This window comes from Oncorhynchus mykiss, chromosome 8 (assembly GCF_013265735.2).
Source record: "Oncorhynchus mykiss isolate Arlee chromosome 8, USDA_OmykA_1.1, whole genome shotgun sequence".
NCBI classification, from domain to species: domain Eukaryota; kingdom Metazoa; phylum Chordata; class Actinopteri; order Salmoniformes; family Salmonidae; genus Oncorhynchus; species Oncorhynchus mykiss.
This window is the reverse complement of record NC_048572.1, coordinates 66,381,934-66,406,184: the sequence shown is the minus strand read 5'-3', so window position 1 is coordinate 66,406,184 and position 24,251 is coordinate 66,381,934. Positions and strand designations below refer to the sequence as shown.

The 24,251-nt window shown below is 41.7% G+C and overlaps 1 protein-coding gene across 4 annotated transcripts in view; it reads left to right on the top strand.

Annotated features, from left to right (window-relative positions):
* LOC110530391 (solute carrier family 12 member 7) overlaps positions 1 to 15,981 on the top strand; it is a 43,522-nt gene extending 27,541 nt beyond the window's left edge. For 3 of the 4 annotated variants that reach the window (XM_021613396.2, XM_021613395.2, XM_021613397.2), the window contains exons 7-26: positions 51 to 292; positions 550 to 761; positions 1,353 to 1,520; positions 1,756 to 1,854; positions 2,014 to 2,071; positions 2,700 to 2,874; positions 3,006 to 3,124; positions 3,311 to 3,409; positions 4,662 to 4,781; positions 5,780 to 5,884; positions 6,255 to 6,423; positions 7,362 to 7,557; positions 9,071 to 9,240; positions 11,024 to 11,155; positions 11,258 to 11,365; positions 11,702 to 11,830; positions 12,685 to 12,860; positions 13,226 to 13,240; positions 14,112 to 14,245; positions 14,519 to 15,981. In XM_021613396.2, the coding sequence (XP_021469071.2) occupies positions 51 to 292; positions 550 to 761; positions 1,353 to 1,520; positions 1,756 to 1,854; positions 2,014 to 2,071; positions 2,700 to 2,874; positions 3,006 to 3,124; positions 3,311 to 3,409; positions 4,662 to 4,781; positions 5,780 to 5,884; positions 6,255 to 6,423; positions 7,362 to 7,557; positions 9,071 to 9,240; positions 11,024 to 11,155; positions 11,258 to 11,365; positions 11,702 to 11,830; positions 12,685 to 12,860; positions 13,226 to 13,240; positions 14,112 to 14,245; positions 14,519 to 14,610 (2,718 nt within the window). In that variant the 3' untranslated portion in view covers positions 14,611 to 15,981. The remainder of the gene's footprint in view (positions 1 to 50; positions 293 to 549; positions 762 to 1,352; positions 1,521 to 1,755; positions 1,855 to 2,013; positions 2,072 to 2,699; positions 2,875 to 3,005; positions 3,125 to 3,310; positions 3,410 to 4,661; positions 4,782 to 5,779; positions 5,885 to 6,254; positions 6,424 to 7,361; positions 7,558 to 9,070; positions 9,241 to 11,023; positions 11,156 to 11,257; positions 11,366 to 11,701; positions 11,831 to 12,684; positions 12,861 to 13,225; positions 13,241 to 14,111; positions 14,246 to 14,518) is intronic. The other variant, XM_021613399.2, reaches the window with a different exon arrangement.
* Positions 15,982 to 24,251: the final 8,270 nt, after the last annotated feature.

Sequence of the window (24,251 nt, the reverse complement as noted above, 5' to 3'; positions counted from 1 at the left end):
ACAATGTTTCATGAAGGTAGTGTCCGAGCTTTCTCCTATTCTTGTTCCAGACGTACATCGTGCCGAACGCTGCAGTGTTTGTGGCGGAGAAGAAGGAGGGCGAGGCGGAGGCCATGCTGAATAACATGCGTGTGTACGGGACTTGCTGCCTGGCTCTCATGGCTCTGGTGGTGTTTGTGGGAGTCAAATATGTCAACAAGCTGGCCCTGGTCTTCCTGGCCTGTGTGGTGCTCTCCATCATGGCCATCTACGCCGGAGTCATCAAGACCGTCATAGAACCACCAGACTTCCCGTGAGTTAGATAGTTAATCTATAGGCAAAGGAGATGCTTGTGTCTATGTTTGTCTGGTCAGATTCATATTCACACTTTAAAGGGCCATCATCAGTCATCTGATCTACAGGGATGAATACTAAAGTGATCACACATCGATATCAGTGAGACAGATATTTATAGACGCTTTAGAGTGGTTACAGTGGCCAAAAGGAAAAGATTCTTAGTTCTTTATACAAGAAAATATCCTGATGAATATATGTATATATTTCCCACAGAATCTGTCTCCTGGGGAACCGTTCCTTACAGAACCACAACTTTGAGAAGTGTGTGAAGACAGAGGTGATCAAGAACGTGACGTACACCACTAAGCTGTGGGAGCTGTTCTGTGACAGCCGCCACCTCAACGCCACCTGTGATGAGTACTTCACCCTGAACAACGTCACTGAGATCCAGGGCATCCCAGGCCTGCTCAGTGGGGTCATCAAAGGTCAGTGGAGCAACAAGACAAATTTCTCAAACAATTGTTGCGTGGTAATAAAGTTATCTGATTCTGTGTCAGAGGACACTTATTGGCACTACTACTACTTACTCACTTACCAAATGATTATTGGCATATTTTATCAAAGCCGTATCATCTGGTTTGATCAACCTGGGGCGCAATAAGGAAGTCAAACTAGTCGGGTCATGGACTCTACAAGGCGTCAAAAGTGTTCCTCAGGGATGCTAGCCCATTTTGAGTGCAATGCTTCCCACAGTTGTGTCAAGTTGGCTGGATGTCCTTTGGTTGGTGGACCATTATTGATACAAACTGGTGCGCCTGGCACCTACTACCATACCCCATTGGAAGGGACTGAAATATTTTCTCTTGAATGGCACATGTACACAATCCATATACACTTCTTTAACCCGTCTCCTCCCCTTCATCTACACTGATTGAAGTGGATTTAACAAGTGACATCAATAAAGGATCACAGCTTTCACCTGGATTCACCTGTCATGGAAAGAGCAGGTGTCCTTAATGTTTTGTACACTCAGATTATAGTCTACTATAATGCGTCTCCTCTGTGTCTCCTGTTAGACAACATGTGGGGGGACTACGGGCCCAGTGGGATGCTGGTAGAGAAGAAGAGGCAGTCATCTGTTCCAGCCCAGGATAACTCCAGAGATATCTACATGCCTTACGTCTTCAACGACATCTCCACCTTCTTCACTCTGCTGGTGGGAATCTACTTCCCCTCCGTCACAGGTTGGTATAGTAGCCATATTGTCATATTGTAGCTACCTCCATATGACATAATGTATTGTTTGTCATCCTCACGCTGATTGTAAGGGTGTTACTGTAACTTGTGCTTTGGAAGAGTTACTGTAACTTACGTTTTTGTGTTTTTAGTTTTGGTGTTGTTTTCTGCTGCGGAGATTTAAGTATGTTGGTGATTTCCTGAATTTCAGCTTCTGAAGAATCTATGTGTGTCCCATCACAGGAATCATGGCGGGCTCCAACAGATCTGGAGACCTCCGAGATGCCCAGAGGTCTATTCCTTTCGGCACCATCCTGGCCATAGCAACCACTTCTTTCATTTGTATCCTTGGAGAAACCATGGAGTTGATGACGTGCATGTGTGGAGTGGTGTGCATGCATGCATGGAGTGCTGGCATGTGTGTTTTAGTGTGGGAGAGTGTATGTGTTGTGCATTTGTTAACTTTGACAGCACTATTTCTTTCTTAACCCCAACTCCCAGACATGACCTGTGTTGTGCTATTTGGGGCCTGTATCGAGGGTGTTGTTTTGAGAGACAAGTAACTACTATTCCACAGTTATTATTTACGACATGGCAATAGCTGTTATGACATTATGTACAGTAGCATTGATGCAGAAGCCATCCCTGCTGTGTATAACTTGTATATTTAAAGACCTTTGTGTCATTCAAACAGTGCCTTCAGAAAGTATTTACACCTTTTGACATTTTCCACATTTTGTTGTGATACAGCCACATTTTTGTCACTGATCTACACATGATACCCCATACTCTCAAAGTGGAATTTTGTTTGTAGAACGTTTTTTAAATCAATAAAAAATGTAAAGCTGAAATGTCTTTAGTCAATAAGTATTCAACCCCTTTGTTATGGCAAGCCTAAATAAGTTCAGGAGTAAAAATGTGCTTAACAAATTGCATAATAAGTTGAATGGACCCTCTCTGTACCACATATATATAATTATCTGTAATGTCTCTCAATCGAGGAATGGATTTCAAGCCCAGTTTCAACCACAAAGATCAGTATTGACTCATGGGTGTGAATACTTATGTTATTAGATTTCATTTTCAATCAATTTGCAAAACTTTCTAAAAACTTCTTTCCACTTTTTCATTATGGGTTACAGTACCTGTGTTTGTATACCATTCAACTGTGTCTGTTTCCGCTACAGATTTGGGGACTCTGTCAAGAAGAACTTGGTGATTGGAACTCTGGCATGGCCTTCTCCATGGGTGATCGTGATTGGCTCCTTCTTCTCCTGCTGTGGGGCAGGGCTGCAGAGTCTTACTGGTGCCCCTCGTCTGCTGCAGGCCATAGCACGTGACGGGATTGTCCCCTTTCTGCAGGTAAGAAGGTCCTAAAGTCTTTGCTATGCCCCTTGCTATTGCATCTCAATAACATAAACACTTCAGCTAGTTTCTCTATCTCTTTATTTTTCTCTCTCCTTCTCCATCTCTCTCTCTCTCCCCTCCTCCAGGTGTTTGGTCATGGTAAAGCCAATGGGGAACCTACCTGGGCCCTCTTGATGACCGCTGGGATCTGTGAGATTGGAATCCTTATTGCATCACTGGATGCTGTTGCCCCCATTCTCTCAATGTGAGTGTGTTCAGTATGTGTGTAGATGGTGATACTGCAAATGTGAGCTTGTGTCTTTCTCTCTATACGTTCTCTCTATAGTAATGGGATGTTTTATCCTGTCAGTTGTGTACAGTATTAGCTCATTGTCCTTTTGGAAGCCTATAAGTCCCTTCTATTCGTCTTCTCCGTGGGGCTGGGTTGCAGGTTTTTCCTGATGTGCTACCTGTTTGTCAACCTGGCCTGTGCCGTCCAGACACTGCTCCGCACTCCCAACTGGAGGCCCAGGTTTAAGTTCTACCATTGGTGAGTTAATATTTCCCATGCCAAAAGTGTCAATTCAGGGATCTTCGACTCTGGACCAATATTAAGTTACAGCCCAGCACTAACACACCGAACACATCCAATCAACTAATCATGAAGCACTTTGTGAAATAGGTCATATGCAGTCTTAAGAGCAAATATTCAGAAGGAGGCAGAAGGTTCTGGTGCAAAGGTGTCCATATTTCTTAACAGTGATAGCCTGCGTTAAATATTTACAAGACAAATGGGTAGACAATGAATTTACTTCTCACACAAAATACCGAACTGCACTAAGCCTAAAACAGGCTCACTCTGTAGCTTCCATAGCTCTTACATGTGTACATGGCTCAAGCAGCCTCCCCTCGATCAACAAACCCAATCTACCTAGAAACCTAAAACAGGCGCTTATACCCTCTAAGCCCCTCTCTGGTACATACCCATGTCCAATGACAAGTAACCACATAATTGGTATACAAATGTAACTGGCTTCCTCATAATTACCCAAATGCATACTGTACATTCTGTCTAAAACAGATGTGACCACTTCCATGTGCACTTTCAATTGGGCACACGTTAAACATTAATCATGAATTCTTACATGAATAGAACCTGCGAATGACCGCAACTCAGTACAGTATAGTGGTGCGCAAAGGCGCACAACTCAAATGACACAGACAAGACATGACTCACAGTGCTCCGACACAACGTGGGAAGTATGAACAAAGGAAAGCATTAACAGAATGAAACAGAGTCTCTAACTCGTGAGTGTTGCAATGATTCTGTGCACTGAAACAATGTTCCACTCTCGTAGGCTAGAGACAAGTAAATCACTGCATTTATGTTTGGAACCGATTATACGAAAAATACCTTTCCATACAAACATTTTACTACAGAACTGGGAATTAACCTTAAACAGTAGCTTATTGCTAACAAAGGAGCTAAATACTTATATTATAGTCATGTGCAGTGTTGAGTATAATGCTTCTTGAAATAAATGGCAAAATGCACATGGGAAATAGAAAGTGCTATTTGGATATAGAGCCGATTAGACAGTGTGCGTGTTCGTGACAAGTGGGCATAAATCCACATCATCACACACTTGATAAGTTAAATCAGGTGTGTCAGTGCTGGGCTAGAACGAAAGCCTGCACTGCTCAAACGTGCCCAAGATCAGGATGTAGTAACTCTGACCTAATGCCTATCCAACCAATAAGCCCATTCAATAAACTGTTGTCCTGTTCTCTGGTCCCTGCAGGACGCTGTCATTCCTGGGGATGAGCCTGTGTGTCTCCCTCATGTTCATCTCCTCCTGGTACTACGCTCTGGTAGCCATGTCCATCGCTGGATGCATCTATAAGTACATTGAGTACAGAGGGTAAGATTTTGGTTTTCTAATAACAGCTCAATAACATTAATTCAACTACTGCAATTGCATTGGTAATGTCCCCACTCAAATCAAATCAAATGTTATTGGTCATGTACACATGGTTAGCAGATGTTAATGTGAGTGTAGAGAAATGCTTGTGTTTCCAGTTCCGACAGTGCTATAATATTTAACAAGTAATGTAAGGGGATGGAGTAAGGAAATGTACATATAAATATATGGATGCGTGATGGCAGAGCGGCATAGGCAAGATGCAGTAGATGGTATTAAATACAGTATATACATATGAGATTAGTAATGTAGGATATGTAAACATTGTTAAAGTGGCATCATTTAAAGTGACTAGTGATACCTTTATTAAATAAATTTATTAAAGTGGCCAGTGATTTGAGGAACTTAAAATGTTCACCGAGGAACTTAAAATGTTCCACCTTCTCCACTACTGTCCTGTCGATGTGGATAAGGGGGTGCTCCCTCTGCTGTTTCCTGAAGTCCACAATCATCTCCTTAATTTTGTTGACGTTGAGTGAGAGGTTATTTTCCTGACACCACACTCTGAGGGCCCTCAACCCCTCCCTGTAAGCTGTCTCGTTGTTGTTGGTAATCAAGCCTACCACTGCAGTGTCGTCAGAAAACTTGATGATTGAGTTGGAGGAGTGCATGACCACGCAGTCATGGGTGAACAGGAAGTATGGGAGAGGGCTGAGAATGCACCATTGTGGAGCCCCAGTGTTGAGGATCAGCGGCGTGGAGATGTTGTTTCCTCAGGGAGATGTCCCCACGGAATTAAATATAACACAGTATTATATCTCTAGAGTCCATGCCTTTCTTTAACCCATTTTCTGGACAGTGTTTTGTAATTATACAGTTTGGTTACAGTTTGGTGTATTGGCATTGATATCTAAATGTGTGAGATTTCTGTAATCCTAACAGGTTTTATGTAGTGCTCCTGCCTTTTTTAACCCTCTCTCTGATCTCTTTCCTCTCAGGGCAGAGAAGGAGTGGGGAGACGGGATCAGAGGTCTCTCCCTGAACGCTGCCCGGTACGCTCTGATCCGCCTGGAGGAAGTGCAGCCACACACTAAGAACTGGAGGTGAGAGGCTGAGAGCAGTGTAGAGCGTAGGGTGAGGAGGGTGAGAGGGTGACTCCTGAGGGCCAGAGTCATACTCAGTTATGTAATTTTCCACTTTTCCACTTAGACACATTGTACATTAACTTTTAAATATGAAGAACATGTATTTGACGTTTGAGACCCATAATGTGGGTACATGAATGATATGTCCTTCCTTGGTCTAATGTTTCTGTACTTTAGGTTTGAAATGTAGAGCTGTCACTCTAAAAAACGAAGGATGATGACTGACATTTGGTTGTCTTGCTGTCCTGCCTGATGACCTAGTTTAGTGGCTTGCCTTGATGTCTATTTATCTGAACATACACTGACTGTACTGTATCTCTCCCCCCAGGCCTCAGTTACTGGTGTTACTGAAGCTGGATTCAGACTTGGGGGTGAAACACCCTCGTCTGCTGTCCTTTACCACCCAGCTGAAGGCAGGGAAAGGTCTGACCATCGTCAGCTCTGTGTTGGAGGGCACCTACATGACCCTGGGGGCTGAGGCCAAGAGCGCAGAGCAGGTGAGAGACACTAATATCACATGACCAGGGTGGCAGAGAATCAGTGTTCAGACAAGGTAAGATGTGCAGAACAGCCGCAGTTGGAACAGAATCACCCTTGGCTACTGATTCTCAGACCCGTCCAATATGATAAATAGAACTGCATTACTAGTGTTTTGTGCTCGCTGGAAGCAGGTGTAATTTAGCCACCCACTCAAATAGTAAAGAGTAAGTAATATTATCCCTGACTCTGACATTCTTACTCCTGTGCGGTCACCACATTGGGGGCTATGGAGTTCTCAATTCATTATCCCATAAAAGAGAATTCTGCCACCTGCTGGGAGGTCAGATGGGTGTGCTAAAATATCATAGAGGCAAACCGTTAGAGATTAATAATATACTCAGTAAGTTACAATATTAATTTACAATCAAACTGGTGAAGAGAAATACATTATTATATCTGTTTACCTCACTCTGTCCTCTTCCTCATCCCAGATTACAATCTGATGAAAGCTGCCTTTCCGTTTTTGCTCTGTCATGCTACCCTCCAGCCATGGTCAATGATACATTCTGACTGGTCTAATTCAAGCACAAAGAGGTCAATAAAACGCTATGCGAGGACAAACGCCAATGGCTCTGTAGAAGTTCCTGTAGTCAGCTATATAGATGTTTCCATTTATTAGCCACACATGTTAAAACATGATTTTGGTCACTCACTCTTGACTTCATGTCCAAGTTTAGAAAGAATTCATAAAGCTTACAACTCCAAAAAAGCCTCCTTCATACTTTCTGCATAATTTCTGTAGTATACTTGCATCAAAATGTTTAATCTACTATGAGCGGCTTGCAAGTGTAAAAATAGCATTCATGGAAACTATTTATATTCACTCTGTCCTCCATTAATCCATTTTCCTCTTTCATTCTCTTTCCTCCTGGCTGTTCCTCTTCACTTGGTGCAGAATGTCAAGTCGGCCATGCACGCAGAACGTACCAAAGGTTTCTGCCACGTGGTGGTGTCCTCTAACCTGAGGGATGGTTTCTCCCACCTGATCCAGTCGGCAGGGCTGGGGGGCATGAAACACAACGCCGTCCTCATGGCCTGGCCAGGGGCCTGGAAACAGGCTGAGGACTCCTACCCCTGGAAGAACTTCATTGGTCAGCAGTAATTTCATACTCTACTATACTTTACTATAATAGTCTACAGTACCTTTAAGTAGCATCATCAAGTATGTCTGACTAAAGTAGTTTCTCCAGAAGACATTCACATACATTTGAAAAATTAACCTAGCTAGTTACACAACAGGGCCATAAGTATGTGGACACCCTTTCAAATTAGTGGATTCGGCTATTTCAGCCACAACCGTTGCTGACAGGTGTAGAAAATCGAGCACACGGCAATGCAATTTTCATAGACAAACATTGGTATTAGAATGGCCCGTACTGAAGAGCTCAGTGACTTTCAACGCTGCATCATCAAATCACTTCTTCAAATTTCTGCCCTGCTAAAGCTTCCCCGGTCAACTGTAAGTGCTGTTTTTGTGAAGTGGAAACATCTAGGAGCAACAACGGCTCAGCCGCGAAGTGGTAGGCCACACAAGCTCACAGAACAGGACCGCCGATTGCTGAAGTGCGTAGCAATCATCTGTCCTCGGTTGCAACACTCACTACCGAGTTCCAAACTGTCCTTTGGAAGCAACATCATCACAAGAACTGTTCGCCGGGAGCTTCATGAAATCGGTTTTCATGGCCGAGCAGCCGCACACAAGCCTAAGATCACAATGCGCAATGCCAAGTGTTGGCTGGAGGGGTGTAAAGCTCATCGCCGTTATACTCTGGAGCAGTGGAAACGCATTCTCTGGAGTGATGAATCATGCTTCACCATCTGGCAGTCCGACGGATGAATCTGGGTTTGGAGGATGCCAGGAGAACGCTACCTGCCCGAATGCATAGTGCCAACTGTAAAGTTTGATTGAGGAGGAATAATGGTCTGGGGCTGTTTTTCATGGTTGAGGCCACTTTTTTCCACTGAATTGATATCTCAACGCTACAGCATACATTGACATTCTAGATGATTCTGTGCTTCCAACTTTGTGGCAACAGTTTGGGGAAGGCCCCTTCCTGTTTCAGAATGACAATGCCCCTGTGCACAAAGCGAGGTCCATTCAGAAATGGTTTGTCGAGATTGGTGTGGAAGAACTTAACTGGCCTACACAGAGTCCTGACCTCAACCCCATCAAACACTTTTGGGATGAATTGGAACGCCGACTGCGAGCCAGGCCTAATCGTCCAACATCAGTGCCAGACCTCACTAATGCTCGTGCGGCTGAATGGAAGCAAGTCCCCCGCAGCAATGTTCCAAAATCTAGTGGAAAGCCTTTCCAGAAGAGTGGAGGTTGTTATAGAAGCAAAGTGGCGACCAACTTCATATTAATGCCTATGATTTTGGAACGAGATGTTCGATGAGCAGGTGTCCACAAAACTCCACATACTTTTGGCCATATATTATACCTTGAGTGAGATTTGGTTTTGGGTTCCGAGAATGTCAAGCAAGTGAATGTCTTATGGTCGAGTCAAGTGTTTTTCCTGACCAAATGACCTGACCAGAGTCTGTCAAAACTGTGGGACCTAATTATATGGGTTTCTTGTTATGTGGGTCCTTATCCCACAGAGACGGTGAGAGAGACAACGTCAGCCCATCAGGCCCTGCTGGTTGCTAAGAACATTGACAAGTTCCCCAGCTCTGAGGACCGTCTGGGGGAGGGCACCATAGATGTGTGGTGGATCGTCCATGATGGAGGCCTTCTCATGCTGCTGCCTTTCTTACTGCGCCAACACAAGGTACTCTGACAGGGGCACCATATACCCATGGGTACTGTTGCTTTGTAAAAAATATATATACAGTGCCTTGCGAAAGTATTCGGCCCCCTTGAACTTTGCGACCTTTTGCCACATTTCAGGCTTCAAACATAAAGATATAAAACTGTATTTTTTTGTGAAGAATCAACAACAAGTGGGACACAATCATGAAGTGGAACGACATTTATTGGATATTTCAAAAAATTGTAACAAATCAAAAACTGAAAAATTGGGCGTGCAAAATTATTCAGCCCCCTTAAGTTAATACTTTGTAGCGCCACCTTTTGCTGCGATTACAGCTGTAAGTCGCTTGGGGTATGTCTCTATCAGTTTTGCACATCGAGAGACTGAAATTTTTTCCCATTCCTCCTTGCAAAACAGCTCGAGCTCAGTGAGGTTGGATGGAGAGCATTTGTGAACAGCAGTTTTCAGTTCTTTCCACAGATTCTCGATTGGATTCAGGTCTGGACTTTGACTTGGCCATTCTAACACCTGGATATGTTTATTTTTGAACCATTCCATTGTAGATTTTGCTTTATGTTTTGGATCATTGTCTTGTTGGAAGACAAATCTCCGTCCCAGTCTCAGGTCTTTTGCAGACTCCATCAGGTTTTCTTCCAGAATGGCCCTGTATTTGGCTCCATCCATCTTCCCATCAATTTTAACCATCTTCCCTGTCCCTGCTGAAGAAAAGCAGGCCCAAACCATGATGCTGCCACCACCATGTTTGACAGTGGGCATGGTGTGTTCAGGGTGATGAGCTGTGTTGCTTTTACGCCAAACATAACGTTTTGCATTGTTGCCAAAAAGTTCAATTTTGGTTTCATCTGACCAGAGCACCTTCTTCCACATGTTTGGTGTGTCTCCCAGGTGGCTTGTGGCAAACTTTAAATGTCACTTTTTATGGATATATTTAAGAAATGGCTTTCTTCTTGCCACTCTTCCATAAAGGTCAGATTTGTGCAATATACGACTGATTGTTGTCCTATGGACAGAGTCTCCCACCTCAGCTGTAGATCTCTGCAGTTCATCCAGAGTGATCATGGGCCTCTTGGCTGCATCTCTGATCAGTCTTCTCCTTGTATGAGCTGAAAGTTTAGAGGGACGGCCAGGTCTTGGTAGATTTGCAGTGGTCTGATACTCCTTCCATTTCAATATTAGCGCTTGCACAGTGCTCCTTGGGATGTTTAAAGCTTGGGAAATATTTTTGTATCCAAATCCGGCTTTAAACTTCTTCACAACAGTATCTCGGACCTGCCTGGTGTGTTCCTTGTTCTTCATGATGCTCTCTGCGCTTTTAACGGACCTCTGAGACTATCACAGTGCAGGTGCATTTATATGGAGACTTGATTACACACAGGTGGATTGTATTTATCATCATTAGTCATTTAGGTCAACATTGGATCATTCAGAGATCCTCACTGAACTTCTGGAGAGAGTTTGCTGCACTGAAAGTAAAGGGGCTGAATAATTTTGCACGCCCAATTTTTCAGTTTTTGATTTGTTACAATTTTTTGAAATATCCAATAAATGTCGTTCCACTTCATGATTGTGTCCCACTTGTTGTTGATTCTTCACAAAAAAATACAGTTTTATATCTTTATGTTTGAAGCCTGAAATGTGGCAAAAGGTCGCAAAGTTCAAGGGGGCCGAATACTTTCGCAAGGCACTTTATATTTATAAAATAAACTGCTTTCTAATGGAGGCCAGATGTTCACAAAGTGAATTGCAGGGGGCCATTAAACAATTTCCTTCTCCGTGCCAGGTGTGGAGGAAGTGTAAGATGCGTATCTTCACCGTGGCTCAGATGGATGACAACAGTATTCAGATGAAGAAGGACCTGCAGATGTTCCTTTACCACCTCCGTCTCAATGCTGTAGTGGAGGTGGTGGAGATGGTAAGTAGCTGCACTCACTCAATCATATGTGTTAAATAGGATCAATAAGAAACCATTTGTCATTGTTTTGCCCAAAATATTGCTTTGTATTCATGTCCTCAGCACGATAGTGACATTGCAGCCTTCACCTATGAGAAGACCCTGGTGATGGAGCAGCGCTCTCAGATGCTGAAACAGATGCAGCTGTCCAGGAACGAAAGGGAGAGAGAGGTAACGTGGTGCTCTACTCTGTCTGGCTCTGTTTAACTCTATCACTATAACCAGGTGGTTCAATAGTGAATAAAGCATTGTTTATATTGACAGGCAAACACATGATCACTGCTTTCAATGTTAACTGTAGGCCTTTGCAAAGTGTTTAAAACAAAGACAGCGATTGCACTTCACGCACGGGACAGATTATATCTGTGTTCCTTCCTGTTACAGTAGTTATTTACATCCTTGTCGTGTGGGGCTCGTAATATTGGCCAACTGTTGTGACATTTTGGCCTGTCCTGATTTCCTGCTATTGTGTTGGATGTTCTGGGCTCGCATTGGGTTGGGCTTCAGATTCAGAGCATCACAGACGAGTCGCGTATCTCCATCAAGAGGAAGAAGTCATCAGTGGTGGAGACACTAAAGGCCCCAAACACACTACAGGTCCCAAGCCTGTCCATTTCCAGGGACATGGATGAGGAGGTAGCCAAGCAGCCATGTGATGTCACATAAACATCCCATAAGCATCTCCCTCCCCTCTCCTTCGCCACCCTCTAGCCCGTCCTCATACCTGTATCTGACATGGACAGAGCCACAGCTATTAAATACCCCAAAAATGGCTGTAATTTGTGAATTCTTGAGGAACTCTTAAGGAATGACAGAGATGTTCAAGTAGCAGCGTACTCCAATGCTGTATGTGTTTCTGGAAGCAGTGCTGGGAAGCATTGCTCTGAGGGAATATGTCTGTGGCAAAATAATTAACTGGAACTGAATTATAGGATGTCTATTGCTGTGGCCCTCTCCACGTCATTGTCACCACACTCCTCGATTAACTTACCTGAGAGTTATCGGCTTTGTAGCAGCTATTAGACTTAGATCTTTTTAGAACTCAGAACTTAGAGCGTTTTAGAAAACTGCCAACCGCAACCCTTCAACTAGAAATATAGTCCCAGTTCTCATCTTTCCAGTATTTACCATTTTCAACTTCACTACAATTTATTTGCATTATGTTTTTATTATTGTTTGCTGTAGTACACTTCATTTTGTTCCTATGTAATGCATTGTTTTTATGTCACTTTGTTATTTTCATGTTGAGTCATTGAAATGTATTTCATTACTTTTCCGTGGAGGAGACAAATTAAGTAATGAGAATATCATCCCTAATACAATGTGGATCTTTTGTTAGGAGTAACATTATCATTCTTGTCGGTAATGCAAAAGAAGGATAATCTCCATTCTACACTTGGGCCGGCCTGCTGATCCTGTCTGATGGGAGGCACCACTTTGTTTAGCGTGCTGCCTGGGTCTGTAGTAAAACCAGTGTTGTTATTCCCCAGGCTCAGCTGATCACTAAACTGGGCACTAAGTCGCACGGCAACCTCAACGACAACGCTCCCGCCACGCCCGACCACCGCGTCCACATGACCTGGACCAAAGACAAGCTGATCACCGAGAGGAACCGTAACCGCAGCGAACCCAACGTGGGCGTGAAGGACCTGTTTAATATGAAACCGTAGGTATCTCCCCCTAGAGGCTCCAGGCTCACACTGCAGCATGCTGTTGGACCAGAAGTATCCCTTTCACACTACTCAGTCTAGCCAAGCCTTGCTGTTCTGTACTGGTCTTGTATTGGTACTGGGAATTCCATAGATGCACCTGTCTACTGCACAGATACTGAATCATAGCAACAATAGCTACTGTTATTTGAATTAGAGAGTGTGTCATGTACCATTACTTGAACTAGTCTTTGTTCTTAGGACGTTACATAGTGAATAACCTGGCATCAGTCTGTAATCCATCATTGACAAATAGTTGTCCCTATTTGTATATGAAAGAATGTGATTAACCGATATATATGTTTTGTTTCCTTCCTTCTAGCGAGTGGGAGAGTCTGTAAGTCAAGTTTCCCTTTGTCTCAACTGTGTGATGGTATGTGTGATCCTTCCCTTTCCATGTCATGACCTTACAGTTTTTATTGGAGAAGCGAGGGTTGTGTGAAGTCTTTCTTCACTTCTCTCCTCCTCCTCCTCACAGTTGATCTGCATGGAAAGGATAACGTTCTCTCTGCATGCATGACCTTGCCTAACTTGCAGAGACTGTTTGCTATAACCATGAGCATATTATATATAACATATTTGCCTTGATGTATCAGTTAGTAAGGCGTGATATTATTACTAAAGACAAAGTTATTTTGTCATGAAATTATCTCCACCTACAATACTCCTTAATTAGATTATTTTAAGCCTACTAATACAATGCTACTGTAACCATGACATGAACCTGATCTCTATGCTTCTGTAGTATCAACATGACATAACTCCTGACAAGGTCAGTCATGAACACTGTCAGAACAATATAATACAGTTTATGGTATGTCTATACCGTAGCATGTCTATTGAGGCCTTCAATATACAATGACTTAGGGTAGCTAATTGGTTTACTGTCAATTCTTGGTAAGCGTGTTACTAAATTTGAGTCATGAGCCATGACGCCGTCAGGTCACTTATAATGAATGCATATGACAGGTGTGATATCATGTTTATAATAGCATTCTGTAGTAGGATATAAGGCATAGTCTAAGGTTGTGTCTCTAATGGCAACCAATTCCCTATATAGTCCACTACTTTTGACAGGGCCCATTGGGCTCATACGGCTCTGGCCAACAGTAATGCATTATAAAATGAATAGGGTGCCATTTGGGACACAGCCCAAGTAGAAAACATGTAAGAATTGTTCCTCCTGAGTTCAACCTGTACTCTCATAGGAACCAGTCTAATGTGCGGAGGATGCACACCGCGGTCAAGTTGAATGAGGTTGTGGTCAACAAGTCCCAAGGTGCTCAGCTGGTGCTGCTGAACATGCCTGGGCCGCCCAAAACCAAGGGAGGAGATGAGAATTGTATCCTTTTTTAAACCACTAGTATACTCTGAACTGGACAACTGAGTGTCCACTTAGTCAGTATCATCTTACAGTAATATCAACTGACATGGATGGAAGCTATACGCTGTTTTGAACACCATAAAGTAGTTTGGGTATCTCCAGCTGTTATTGCCCTCATTATTTTTACTTTTGACATTTCAAATGACTGTACCATAGATGCCATTAGTACTCTTCCACATCAATGTTTATATCCAGACTGCAGTTGTTTCTCCTTTACCCCATGGCCTATAGACATGGAGTTCCTGGAGGTTCTTATGGATGGGCTGGACCGGGTGCTGCTGGTGCGTGGCGGAGGCAGGGAGGTGATCACCATCTATTCTTAGCGCCAGCAGACACAAGGCGGGCATGGTGCAGCCTCGGAGCCTCCGGTGTGGCCGGCCAGCCAAGTGGCTGGGCCTCAGCCTCTGCCACAGTGCCAGGAGAGGAGCTGGGCGCCCCCTACAGTATGGGAGGACAGTAGGGGGCTACCTCCACTCTTAGAGCAGGCTGAGCACACACCGCTGCTGACTGGTGGAGGACATCAGAGGGCACTCTGGATCATCCTCCCTTTTTATTTCTTGTCATATTCCTTTCAGGTTTTCCATGTCAGTCGTTATGAATAGGAGTTGTTTCAGTAGAACAAAGTGCATGAGTAATGATATTAGATTAGATAGAGACGTCCTCTGATGACATAGCTCAGGGCACTAATGCAGTATGGTCTAGTCCAGTGATTCCCAAATTGTAGTGCGAGCGAGGAGTCAGCGGGGGAGGGGGGCGCAGTAAACTATACTGCATTAGTGCCCTGAGCTATGAGCAGAGGATGTCTCTGTTGACATAGCCCCCCACTCTGTCCGGCTTTCAACTTACTCTTGAAAGTTGTAATAGTAGAATGCCCAAATTGCAATTTCATTGAGTAGTAATGCATTGGGTATTTTTCCTCTTGTCATTGCATACCTTAGAGAGCTATTTATAACTTGTCATAAATGTCCAGATCAACTAGCCCATGGCAGCTAATGGTTTTTAGCTTTTGCCCATAGAAATAGACTTGGCACGCGTGCAGGATGTTTCCCAATGCTGGAATGAAAAGGTTTGGGAACCCCTGGTCTAGCCTTTAGCTGATATGGGATGTAGCTTGTAAGTTCAGATGGTAGACAGGTGTTTAAATAGCAGGTTGGGCAGCCTACTGCAGTAGGCCACAATACAAATATGTAGTTTTGTTACACTAAATTAGATAGGTTATGTTTTATTTTACAGTACTATTTAAGGTAATTATTAAGTAACTGTTATGTAACTACTTTTTTTCCCATAGAATGTCTGTGTAAATACCTGATCAAACAGCTTTAAAATAAAGTCATAGCCAGGAGATATGGATATGCTATACACAATAGTTTTGTATTTGAAACAGTTCTCACCAAAGCAAAACTCTTGAGATTTTTGTGGTCCATTGTGGTGACCAAACTTAATATACTGTACATTAAGATAATCACCAGGCTTCATTTGATCTAATCAAATGACGGGCCTTTATGGTTTGGATTCTGTGTCAGAGATGAGGCAGAACAGAAGTCAAACTGTACATTCTGATCCTCGAATGTCTATGAGTGCGTCCCAAATGGCACCCTATTCCCTATTTAGTGCACTACTTTTGACCAGAGCCTACAGTTGAGGGATCTTAATTTGAGCCAGTTTGCTACAACAGGAAAATAGTCCTGCAGCAACAGGAAATGTGAATTATTATGTGGCTTATAATTAATGGACATTTTTGTAGGGGTTGATACATTTTTCAGAATGGAAAATCAGGTCTGAAATTTCAAAGTGTAAATTACAAACTTTAGAAGCCTTTTTAAACCTTAAATACACTTTTACATTTCCTGCATTGTATGAAAGTTCTCCTGCAACAGAGTCATCAAATGAAGATCCTACATCTGTATCAGCTCTGGTCAAAAGTAAGGCACTATATATGAAATAGAGTGCAATTTGGGAGGCAGCCTATCATTTAGGTGTTATATGGGGAATGAACTGTACAGTACATTGGGTTATACTGAATAGTGTATAACTGAGTGACATAGTATCCATGTCATGTCACATTTTGCTGCACAGCATGACATGTGTGTGTGTTGTCTAGTGCAACATTAGACTTACTGCACTGTATGCATTATTGATTCCTTTTTCAATTCACTAAATCAGGTGACTGACTACTTCTGCTGTTTACATATCACAGTGTATTAGGAAACATAGTACCTTATTTAATTGTCTGTGTTGCTGTGTACTGTGCTCACCAACTGTGTAGCAGCAAAACGTCAGATTCCAACAGTACATGTACACTTAAATAGGAAAGCAGCCATTGTGTGTCGATATTGAGATCATTCATGTTTCTTGTATTGATTTATTTAATGTACAGTGACTGTCTGCACTCTGTCAACAGATGTTGGATGTGAATTCATGTGCTTCCTGTGGGATACTGTAAACATTTATTTATGTCCCCATAGAGTATTGCAGGTAAACATAGGACTATGGGGTCGACATTATTGTACACTCCACCAAAGCTTATGCTGTCTACAGTACCTACCTATATGTTTGTTTGAATCCAATCTCGTGAGGTTATACTGTGTTTTGAGGGAGCCTGTATGTGTCTGCGGTCTGCACCATATGAAATTATGCAAGACATACTGTATGTTATTTGTCACTAAGATTTAGCTGATGTTGTTTTTAACAATAAGTGTCAGCTGAATATGCAAGAACTATACGACTATGACCTGCTCTATGACATGGTGTCTAAATCCATCATTTAAGACAGATGGTAGATGAATGCAAAGATTGTGTTGCACTATTTTGTATTAAACTATAGATTTATTTGACGGTATTATATATTGCTGTCCTATTATATTCTGTAATCCACCTTATAGAAATACAGTGGGAGATAAAGTACAAACATGTCAGCTGATTCTCCTCATATGATATGTACTGATACGAACCCTATAGGTTCAGATGTGCCAAAGATATTTTGAATTAATGAATGACTGAGTTAACGTATTTCAATTTAAAGTTAACAGCATATCATAATAGTATAGAGTATGTAATATCTGATATCTCTAAGTAAACTCTTAAGACTCATTTACTCGTCCATAGTAAGTGTTTATTGAAAACTAAAATGAGAAATGTAAGTATGGTTTTCCCTCTACATCAACAATCGGTAGGCAGCATAATATTTACTGTTTCCTTTCATCTCCTGTAACTCTTTAGATTTTTTTTTCTTCCTTTTTTGTAAATTGAGACAATTGAGAAATTGAGAAAATACACTGTTTGAGAAGACTTGACTGTTGGAGTTTGAGAAAATGTATGAATTTGCTGAAACTTGACTGTTGGCGTTTGAGAAAATTGTCCTTACCATTTCGTAACGTGTGATTCCACTGTTTAGGAATAAACAAGCTACAGCCTACATATTTAAGAGACTGTGTGAATAATGTGAATATAATCTGAATAACAACTGGGGCCATATAGAAGTTGTACCAAGTTCTTGTTTTTATGTTTCAGAGGACATTGCATACAATAGAAAAATGGCTCAAAACATTTTACTGGAGAGGTCTTGTTGGCAATCAGAATCATGTGAAAACTTCCCACTGTCAATAACTTGCAAAGGTTTAGCACTCGTGACAGTGAGAACTAAACTGGGCCAGTCAGTTATCAGTAGCAATTGAAAGGCTTTCATTACATTGGGACTGGAAAACTGTACTGCACTCAAAGTTTGAACTTTTATCCAACATCCACTATCATAGCCTACCATAAAAACAGCATGATATACATTTGAAAACACTTTCCAACATGCTGAAGAATATCCTATGACATTTCCCATGATATTGTCTTATTTGCTGCTTGGCCGCTTTCCACTGGCAAGGATTATTATCATGTGGCTGGGAATCAACGCCTAACAACCTCTGAAACTGTCCCAACAGCCCAGCACAAACAGCTACTGTGTTAAACCAACTTATGTAAGTCCTTCCAGACTAAAGGGTCACAGACACAATGCTAACTAATGTTCTAGAAATAAGTATAATGCCTCTAACAACATGCATTTGTATCCCAAAGCACATGATAATTTAATTCAAGTGAGCCATGTTTATTGATGTTAATGTTGTTTGTGATTAGTGTTTTCCCATTTAGGACAGTACACCCACCCATTACTTATCGGAGAAGCCCTCACTAAAACGTTCCTCCCTCACAGACAGTTTTCAAATACATGTGTGCCGTGATGCGTGAGCAAACCAGACAAATTAGGAAAGGAGGATCGGCCAGGAACTTCCAGAAAAACTAAGATCTCCATGATGTTTTGTTTCCCTTTATGGGTTAACTATTATCATAGGATGTTATTCAATTATTTTCCACTTACTTGGCCCACTTATAAATGGCATGATGGGGGTGTTGTACCATGCTGTACCATATTAGCCATATTTCCCTGGGACAACTAGAGCCTTGCACTACATGTCTTGTTCTCTTTTTAGAGTCTGACTGGGGAAGGGGAAACCTCTGTTTTTGTTCACAGGCTGCTTTTAGTATCCTTAGAGAAATAATACTATGAGAACTGAACTGAACAGACTGATTTAGTATTGGGGGTACAGAAGGGTGACATGGGTTTTGAGATTATACAGTTACATTGGAGAGCTTTATGTCACACTCAAAACAGTTACCCAGATATCAAACTTCTCAGCTTTTGTATGCACTTTGCCAAGATGTAGTTTCACTGTTGTTATCTTGAAACATTTAATGTAGGAAGTCCCCATCCCAAATCCATGCCCCACCTCTCCTCTCCTGGATGTTTGATGGTCTGTGACTAAAGAGAGCAGACTGTGGCCCTTTCAGCTCAGTGTCACCCTGGGTACCCCACAGATATCAACCTGTTCAAAGCCTGACAGAATTGTAAAATAATGGGTCCCATTTTCAACCATTGTACACACCCCAATCCCAGAGCCCAGTCTATAAGAGGTTGCTTCAGAGACATTGGGGTGGAGGAGGCAAACCTCTATGGAAATGTTTTTTCTCACTCACATTATAGACATTTCCCTACAGGCATTATGGTAAGGCATTATTGTATGCAGGAGGACACTTAAGACAGTGTGGAGTAGCTTAGTGGTTAAGAGTGTTTGGCCAGAAACTGCTAGTTCGAATCCCCAGGCCGACTATGACTAGGTGAAAAAGGCCCTTGAGCAAGGCACTTAACCCTAATTGCTCCTCTATGTCACTCTGGATAAGAGTGTCTGCTAAATGACTGAAATGAAAAGAAGTTTAGCTGTTTATCATACAGTACATCACACCTCATAAATTGAAATATGTTTATCACAAACTGTGGTACTACCAGAGATTGTATCAAATACTGGGGGCTAAAGTGTGCTAAAGTGTGTATTTGTGGGGGGCTGTGTGTGTGCAGAATGTTCATGGCAAATGTACATTTTGTGGCTCCATTTTCTATATATTTGAAAGCTTCTTTGAAATCATCTTGTGCTCAATCAGAATTGAACTAATTAAATTGATTAAGATTGGTAATGGCAATTGCTGACCCATGGTTTGAAAGATCAGAATGACATACACTGTCCTGATTTAGCCCTCCTCTGTAAGCTGCTAGCTAACCCAGTCACATCCCACAAATGGCATTCCACACAAGTCACATTTCAATTTTTTTTGAGCACTGTGAATACTAAGGCTGTTCTTGGGGAAAATCCACTTTCAGTACGTAAGCCATTACCGCGGTTACCAAAGCAATCAGTCAACAACCTATAACAACAGTAGGGACACAGCAGGGGATCTGGCCTCCCATCATGTAAAAGAAAGCAAGTCTCACTTCTCAGATCTAAACTCACCATGTAGGCCGACTCAGAAACAAAGCAGGCATTGGGAAAATATTCATCCACTCTCCACTTTTAAGCCTAAAATGACCAATTCAAACTCATTCTACTGAAACGAGTATGATAAAACTGTGAGTTGAATAGGCTTACAACATAAAAAGGAAAGGCTTTTTTAAAATCTACCTCTGAAAAGGATGATAGTGGTCTCATATACAGATATTGATGCTTTTGATGGCCACGGTTTGTGCCTTCCTTAGCCACAGTTTAATTTAACCACAACATACAGGTTTGTCATCATGGGCAGATTGGCGATTAAGAGTACACTATGAATGGAATCCTTGGAGATCAAATGAACAGTGAATGAACAGACAGTGTCCTGATTGCCCATTGAAACTCCCATTCCTTTCCACTGCCTCGAACAGTTAGGTTTGGAACCATGTGAATTGTCCAAGAGGATGCAGACCCGCGGCCTGACATCGCACAATCTGACATCGCACAAGAATATCACCTGCCCTTCCCCAGAGCCTCTTTCACCACCAGCCACATGAGCCATGCGTGCCCTAGCCAAATCACTTTAAGTCATTTGCGGGACATTAACATTAAAGTTGATTTGACCCTCGTTCCAAATTTAGCCAATCTAACTAAACTTGTTGAGTGCCTCTTTGTAACATCTCTATTGGTGTCTAGGACAGAATACTGAATCTCAGATCAAGAATGTGAACATTTTGTTTTATGAATAAAGAGAGGTTGTTGTTCGCTAGGTTTCAGTGGAGAACAAAATTACTTAGGCTTTAATAACGTATCAGCTGCATCTTGCTGAGAGTGGAATTCAACTAAGCCCTGGGATGTAAAGTAATGTTCTCAGTGCTTAGTTATCATCAGAATGCTTGTCGAAGGTGCAAGTGATGTGAAGAATGTACACTCAGTGCAGACTGAGGAATGGGTGTTACTTTAGATTCCGTTGGGGTTACTAGATTCAAACTGGGATAGTTTGGAGCAAAAAGATAAAGAAGCATGCTGTGACTGCAATCTTTCTATCAGATTACTCTACTGGCGATAACATTAATTGCCAACAATTCATTCACAATCTGCCAACGGAGTAATGGGTTAACTCTACAGGTCAGGATTTGTAACTTGTGAGAGACAGCCAATAGCTGACCAAGGGCAATAACACTGCTGGGTCATTAGCTAGCTGTGTCTTGTCTCAACTTAAGGCCCTGGCCGCTACACTTAACCCCAGGGGTCGGAGGTCGGCTGACACCAGACCTTGTTGATAACAAATGATTTCTGTTGAGTGGCTTCGTTAAGAAAAGGCTCAGTGACCTGGCTTGTTAAAGCAGGGTCCAGAACAGCCAAATTATCATTATATTGCAGGGGGGATACAGAGGTTGAGGAGACAGGTGCTCCTGCTAGAAAATAATACCTCACGCAGATGTCACTACTCACAAGCCTTAAAGCCTAATGAGAGGAACCCCCCCCCCCCCCCCACCCCTCCAAAAAACAATGGAGAGGGGTGGTATTTGTGGTTCCAAAAATAAATAGGCTAAACTAGTAATATCTGTTAATGAATCTAGGCCTTGAATTACTGTAAATACTAGAAATCAGATGAGTTGTACATTTTTAAACATATTGTAAGAATTACATGGCACAGAATTATATGATGGAACAATGCCGTCTCTATAGTGAAACCAAAGCTCTTTGCAAGTTCCAGCAGAACATCTTCATTGTCATGACAACAACAAATCAGTTATGTACGATAGATAGGATCTGACCCTGTAAGTATTGTCCTTGGGAGTTTAGAAGAGCATGTAAACTCCAATCATCAGGGAGAAACAATCATGTCTGAATTCTCCACAGTTTAAATGTAGAGTAGGGAACCTTTACCAGAAAACCATTATCATTCTGACACCTACTAACTGTGTTAACATCCCAACCCAACTATTTTCACTGAAACCAGCCTCTTCTGTGTTCTTGGTGAGGGAAAGATTGATACATGCAGATAGCTGTGAATGCAGCTTTGGGGCAGTATGATTCTTACAATGTTCTTACAATGTTCTTATGTTATAGTGCAATGGTTTGCCATAACACGGCTTACTTTGTCAGTGCGTGACTATGCCACTAGTTTCTTTATTACAGAATTAAATGGTTTTGGTTTGGGTATGTAATGATTTTGGTTTGGGAATGTAATGGTTTTGGTTTGGTTATGTAATGATTTTGGTTTGGGAATGTAATGATTTTGGTTTGGGAATGTAATGATTTTGGTTTGGGAATGTAATAGTTTTGGTTTGGGTATGTAATGGTTTTGGTTTGGGAATGTAATGATTTTGGTTTGGGAATGTAATGATTTTGGTTTGGGAATGTAATGGTTTTGGTTTGGGAATGTAATGGTTTTGGTTTGGTTATGTAATGGTTTTGGTTTGGGAATGTAATGGTTTTGGTTTGGTTATGTAATGATTTTGGTTTGGGAATGTAATGATTTTGGTTTGGGAATGTAATGATTTTGGTTTGGGAATGTAATGGTTTTGGTTTGGTTATGTAATGATTTTGGTTTGGTTATGTAATGATTTTGGTTTGGGAATGTAATGATTTTGGTTTGGGAATGTAATGATTTTGGTTTGGGAATGTAATGATTTTGGTTTGGGAATGTAATGGTTTTGGTTTGGGAATGTAATAGTTTTGGTTTGGGTATGTAATGGTTTTGGTTTGGGTATGTAATGGTTTTGGTTTGGGTATGTAATCATGTTGGTTTGGGTATGTAATAATTTTGGTTTGGGTATGTAATGGCTTTGATTTGGGTAAGTAAGGGTTTTGGTTTGGGTATGTAATCATGTTGGTTTGGGTATGTAATGGTTTTGGTTTGGGTATGTAATCATGTTAGTTTGGGTATGTAATCATTTTGGTTTGGGTATGTAATCATGTTGGTTTGGGTATGTAATGGTTTTGGTTTGGGTATGTAATCATGTTAGTTTGGGTATGTAATCATTTTGGGTTGGGTATGTAATGGTTTTGTCATGATGTGTTTTGTGAGACAGAGGAAAGTGTGGCTGACTGATTAGAGGGCTTCAGCTAAAATAACAATTAGGCAAATTGTCTGAGTAAATTATTTTCAAGTCGGTGCAAGTAAATTAACAACATAAATCTTCATCAGGATTGCTTTCATTAGAGCTTTCTTTCCCTCTCCCAGTGTTCTTGGAAACATCATGTCATAAACTTTGATGTAATAAATCAGTTGATGAACAATTATTAAATCATATTAGATTGACCAATGACCATCCAAGATTGATGTTAACATCTCCATGATCCTTTAAAGAAACCACATCCAATTTCAAACTCTGTTCTGGAGGAATATGGTGCAGTTGCATTTCAACTGATATCAGCTCATAATAGCATATTGTGTCAGGTATTTGTGGGGATGTCTGGCATGGTCAACATGCCAACAGGGTACACCTTGCTAGCGCTACCCTTGTCTCCAGCAGGCCCAGTTCATGAAGTCTGCCACAGATTAGCATCTAGACAGGGTGCTGAGAGTAATGTGATACAGGGTCTATGGAAAGGCCTTAACAGACCCCAGTGGTTGATGACAGCTAAACATCAAACAGACTTGCAAGGTATTCACCTATGACCTTATTACTAAACTTCACTGTCACAGTGCCACTACCTATTGTTAGGTATCAGCCATGAAAGGATGTTTACCATTCGTTTTGCAATATTTTATAAATATTTATTTCCTTTATTTAATTAGGCGAGTCAGTTAAGAACACATTCTTATTTTTAATGACGACCTAGGAACAGTGGGTTAACTGCCTTGTTCAAGGGGAGAACGAACTTGTCAGCTCAGGGATTTGATCTTGATCTTGCAACCGTTCGGTTACATGTCCAAGGCAGTTAACACACTGATTTTTTTTTCCAATTTTCCCCAACTTGTCTCATTGAGTCAGAACAAAATTAAGGCTAACTCAAAAATGACAATTTATTGCAACACTCTAAATGAAACACTTGTGGAATTGGTTATACAAACTTTTATTTTTTTACAGTATGTAGAGGAGCTATCCCCAGCCAGCTTGATAAAATGATTGCAATATAGTTGACATGCCATCATATTCAGTAGCTCTAATAAAAATAAAAATAAACAGTGCTACTGGAAAAGTCTA